The 5,278-nt window shown below is 44.2% G+C and overlaps 1 protein-coding gene across 1 annotated transcript in view; it reads left to right on the top strand.

Annotated features, from left to right (window-relative positions):
- RELN (reelin) overlaps positions 1-5,278 on the top strand; it is a 99,608-nt gene that overhangs the window by 2,206 nt on the left and 92,124 nt on the right. The window contains exons 3-4 of the mRNA XM_015810649.1: positions 1,676-1,813; positions 2,871-3,057. Of these exons, the coding sequence (XP_015666135.1) occupies positions 1,676-1,813; positions 2,871-3,057 (325 nt within the window). The remainder of the gene's footprint in view (positions 1-1,675; positions 1,814-2,870; positions 3,058-5,278) is intronic.

Raw genomic sequence — 5,278 nt, 5'->3', positions numbered from 1 at the left:
TCAGGCTCTTCTCCAGGGAGTCCTTCCTTCTCATTAGGTGGCCAAAGGACTTGAGTTTCAACTTCAGGATCTGGCCTTCTAAAGAGCAGTCGGGGTTGATCTCCTCTAGGACTGACCGGTTGGATCGCCTTGCAGTCCAGGGGACTCGCAGGAGTCTTCTCCAGCACCAGAGTTCAAAGGCCTCCATTCTTTGGCGCTCAGCCTTTCTTATGGTCCAACTTTCACAGCCATACATTGCAACTGGGAAAACCATGGCCTTGACTATACGCACTTTTGTTGGCAGGGTGATGTCTCTGCTTTTTAGAGTAAACATATTATTTGAACCTAAAAAAATGACTTTTTTTCTTGATACAGTCGTTTGAATGCAATTTAATTATTTAATTCGATTTTAGCACAGAAACTATTTATTTATTATTGTGGTTTTTAGTATCGCCTGTTCACCGCCCTGAGTCCCGTAAGGGAGATAGGGCGGTATATAAAATAAATAAATAAATAAATAAATAAATAAATAAATAAATAAAATCTATTCCCTGTTATTTTTCTTCTGTTATTTTTTTTTTAATGATGCCAATATTTTATGAGGCAAGCCCAGGATAAAAAAAAAAATTGAATAATTTTGGCAGATAAGCCAAAACTTTGGAAACGGTTTGGGGTCTTCTCAGTCGTAGCCACTTCAGCCAGACATTGACGGGGATCATAATTTAAATTCCTCTGGCCCTCTTCCCTTTGTCGTTTATTTTGTCAAGGACTGAATGAATTCGCAAAAGAAATCTGACCTTAACGTGAGTGGATTTTGTGATCTTGAAAAGATCTTGCCTGCTCAGAGGGATCCCATCTTTAAGTAATGCATGTGCTTCAAATTCAGTTGGGAAGTGAAACATCTTGAAGGAAAAACAAAGAAAGTCCAGTTGCCTTATGAAAAAGCATCTTTGGGATAACCAGGACCTGGACGACTGAAACATTTGGGATCCAAATATTTCTCCATCCTCCTTTCCCTGCACCCCAACAGTTCAGACATACACGAATTGTCCTTGACACAAATTTGCCACGAATACCTTGTTCGTTTCTCAGCAATATATTTACCTGCAGGACATCTGAGATTTTTTATTGTCCTTTTTTATTACCAGGATCTGCCAGATTATAAAATATATATGGCATTGGTAACTTGTACTAGAAGTATCAGCCAGACCCGTCTGTTTTCTGGACTTTATTGTACATGACTTATATGTTTCTAATGCTGATGGAAATTAATTTCATTTTTATGGACGGCATTAACACAAGAGCTGGCTTAATGACATGCAAACAGCTGCCAGTTGCTGCCTTCATAAACAAATCAACACCTAACGACTGAGATGCCGGATAATTGGATTAATGTAATTAACAGTTAACTCGGAAGGTAGAAAAACGTAATTTGATTGGTTCTTGGTCCTTTGGCCTCCTGAATAGCGTTTTAAAAAGATAGCATTTATTCTAAATTCATTGAGAAAAACACCGCTTGTGCTTTGTTTCAAGAGGAAAGTGTTTGTTGTATTTAAAAACTGGAATAAGTTAAGGCTGTGTAGTAACAAACCCAGAGGGAAAATACGATTCTGACATTGACTTGATTGAATGTGAAATGAAATAAGCTATTTGTGCGTGCTTTTAGTGAACACACAATGCTGATTCTTTCTTCAAGGTCCGGTGCAACCCGTTTCCGGTGGAGTCAATGCTACTACACTGCTCAAGACGAGTGGGCATTAGACAACATTTATATAGGACAGCAATGCCCACATATGTGCAACGGGCACGGCTGGTGTGATCATGGCATCTGTAGGTATGTTTGCTGGTAGAGAAAAAGACTTTGAAATTACAGGTAGTCCTTGCCTTACCTCCACAATTGAGTCCAAAATTCCTGTTGCTAACTGAGACCGTGAGTTTCGTTCCATTTTACGACCTTTCTTGTCACAGCTATTAAGAGAATCACTGCGGTTGTTAAGTCAGTAACACGGTTGTAAAGTGAGTCTGTCCTCCCCCACTGACTTTGCTTGTGAGCCGTGGTGGCGCGGTGGTTAGAATGCAGTACTGCAGGCTACATCTGTTGACTGCTGGCTGCCGTCAGTTCTTGGGTGCGTCTAGCACAGGGGTGTCAAACTCGCAACATCACGTGACGTGTCGTGACGTATCACGCCTTTTTTTCCATTGCTGGGGCTGGGGTGGGGGCGGTTTCGGCATGATACATCCGGGCTGTGGGCCGGGAGTTTGACATCCCTGGTCTAGCGGTGTGTGGGTGAGCATTGTTGTGAACCAGCACCACACTGGAAGTGGTGCCATAGAAAATCCCGCCAAATGTGAAGACGCCAAAGGAGTAACTGCTAATGAAGTTCATGGAGCAGGGTTCGACCATCAATTCAGACATCTACTGTGAAACATTACGAAAACTCAAACGAGCCATCCATAACAAGCGTCGGGGCCTGTTGACTTCCGGTGTGGTGTTGGTTCACGACAATGCTCGCCTGCACGCCGCTAGACGCATCCAAGAATTTTTGAAGCAGTTCTGTTGGGATGTTTTTGATCACACACACACACACCCCTATAGCCCAGATTTGGCGCCGAGCGACGATGACTAAGGAATTTCAAATCTTGTAAAACATTACGACGAGGGTCTCAATTTGAAGGGCGCTTATGTCAAAAAGTAATGTCATGTTGTAGTTTTCTAATGTGTTTAATAAAAGTTCTGTATCTGCGAGTGTCTGTCCTGGATAACCGAATGAATTGCCCTCGTACATGTAAATACGTTATATGTGTTTACACCCAACGTCACTTGGATGTTCATTTGTTCGTGCCATATCAACAGCCTCACATGCCTGCAACGTGTTTGTTCTCCTCTGCAGATGTGACTCTGGATATCAAGGTACTGAGTGTCACCCTGAAAATAATCTACCTTCAACTATCATATCTGATTTTGAGAATCCGAACATTTTGGAAACAGAATGGCAGGAAGTCATTGGCGGGGAGATTGTAAAACCAGAACAAGGCTGCGGCGTGATCTCATCTGGATCCTCCCTTTATTTCAACAAGGTATATCCTTCCATCCATCCGTTGAGCAGCCTGGTGGAACCTTCAACCCCACAATCAAGAGGCTGAGAGTTCAGTTCTAGGTAGCGGCAGATATCTCTCTCTCTGGGCGCAAAGAGTAAATATCTGCTGTGAGCTTCACATAGGCGCCAGGAAGGGGATCCGGCTAGTAAATGCTCAGCTCCATTCAGTCGCCCCAACTCCACCCACATGCAAGGAATTGTAGCAGTGATGGCGGACCTTTTAGAGACCGAGTGCCCAAACTTCAACCCAAAACCCACTTATGTATTGCCGGGTGCCGGGTGGGCGTGGCCCACCAGGCGGGCGTGGCTACAGTGGTCATGGCAGATGGGTGGGCGTGGCCAGGGTGGGCATGGCCAGCTCGATGTTGCTCCTGGGGAGGGATGCCTGTGGGGGCCGGGCAGGGTTGGGGGAGATCCAGGGGTCTCTGGCAGGTGGGGCAGTGGGCAGGAGGCTGGTTCTGTGGGGTGAGGCGAGGCAGGGTGGGGGTGCCATGTTGCAGGGCAAGGTGAGGCAGGGGCCAGGGCGGCTGCTGTCTTACACCATCAGCCCCCGCACACAAAGGCCAGCAAGCACATGGGTGCTGGGATGCATCCGGCCACGTGGGACCTTAGCAAGTTAGCAGGCAGCTGGTTGAAGAGGATGGTTGCCATCTCCGGGGCATGGCGCATGTGCCCCCAGAGAGGGCTCTGAGTGCCGCCTCTGGCACGCGTGCCATAGGTTCGCCACCACTGGATTATAGGATGTGTTAAAAGGGAAAAAAACGAAAAAACCATCTATGCACCCATTGAATATAATGTGATTCAGAAGAAAGGTAGCACAACGACTTAGATCAGAGGTCACCTACCTTTCTTGGTTGGCAGACCGGAAGGAAAGACAGGGGAAGTATTTTACATGCACGTGCAAGTGCACACGCACACGGGTCTGCAAGCATGTGTGTCACACAAATGGGGCGGGGCTAGCGCTTTGCATGATACTCGCTTGTCTATCCCATTCTTGTGTGGCACAGCGCCCCAAGGCACGGCAACGGCCTGTTTTTGCACCTGCGTGGTTCGGGGTCCTGATTTCGCAACCCATGGCCGTGGCGCTAGTGCAAGTGGGTGTGTGTGCTTCTTATTCGTTTTGGTATTTTCGTATTTTATATTGTACGTTAATGAAATTAAAAAAGTGTTCAAAAAGAGGAGAAAGGGATGCTCCCTCAGAGGAGAAGGAACTAGGAGGGACTTCAAGGAGAAAAAACTGTTTTTAGGTTTTTAAGAAGAGACTGGACGGCCACTTGTCTGAAATGGTGTAGGGTTTCCTGCCTGAGCAGGGGGCTGGACTAGATGACCTCCAAGTTCCCTTCCAACTTTATGATTATTATTATCATTATCATTATTGTCATTATTATTGTCATTATTATCATTACTATTATCATCATCACCATCATCATCATCATCATCATCATCATCATTATTATTATTATTATTATTATTATTATTATTATTATTATTATGGATCATCGCACTGTCAGCCAGATGTTCAGACTGGATTTGGCATTTTTGTCTACCTATCGAGTCCTTCCCAAGGACCTGGGATAGGCAGATGTGGATGTTTGATGGTATTACAGATATCGTCGCAGGATGGAAGCAGTTCCTAGTAAGGCCGCCTTTTGCAATTGACTGATGGCGAATTTGTCAATGCCGATGATGGTGTCCAAGTGGTGCTCCAGTTGTTTTGGGATTGCACCCAAGGCGCCTATTACTATTGGTACTACCCTTGCCTGCCTTTGCCACAGTCTTTCTATTTCTATTTGTAGGTCTTTGTCTTTTGTTATCTTCTCCAGTTCTTTCTCGTCTATTCTGCTGTCTCTAGGCGCTGCCACGTCCACTATCCAGACTTTTTTGTCTTATCGACAATTGTTAAGTCCAGGGTGTTATGTGGCAGGTGCTTGTCTGTTTGAATTCTGAAGTCCCAGAGCAGGGACATTTATTTTTATTTTATTTATTTATTTATTTATTTATTTATTATTATTATTATTATTATTATTATTATTATTATTATTATTATTATTATTATTATTATTATTATTATTATTATTATTATTATTATTATTAATCATCGCACAGTCAGCCAGATGTTCAGACTGGATTTGGCATTTTGTCTACCTATCGAGTCCTTACCCAGGACCTGGGATAGGCAGATGTGGATGTTTGATGGTATT

Source organism: Protobothrops mucrosquamatus, unplaced genomic scaffold (assembly GCF_001527695.2).
Source record: "Protobothrops mucrosquamatus isolate PMUCROS unplaced genomic scaffold, P.Mucros_1.0 scaffold_39, whole genome shotgun sequence".
In the NCBI taxonomy this organism is placed as follows: Eukaryota; Metazoa; Chordata; class Lepidosauria; order Squamata; family Viperidae; genus Protobothrops; species Protobothrops mucrosquamatus.
This window is presented reverse-complemented; position numbering and strand designations above follow the sequence as displayed.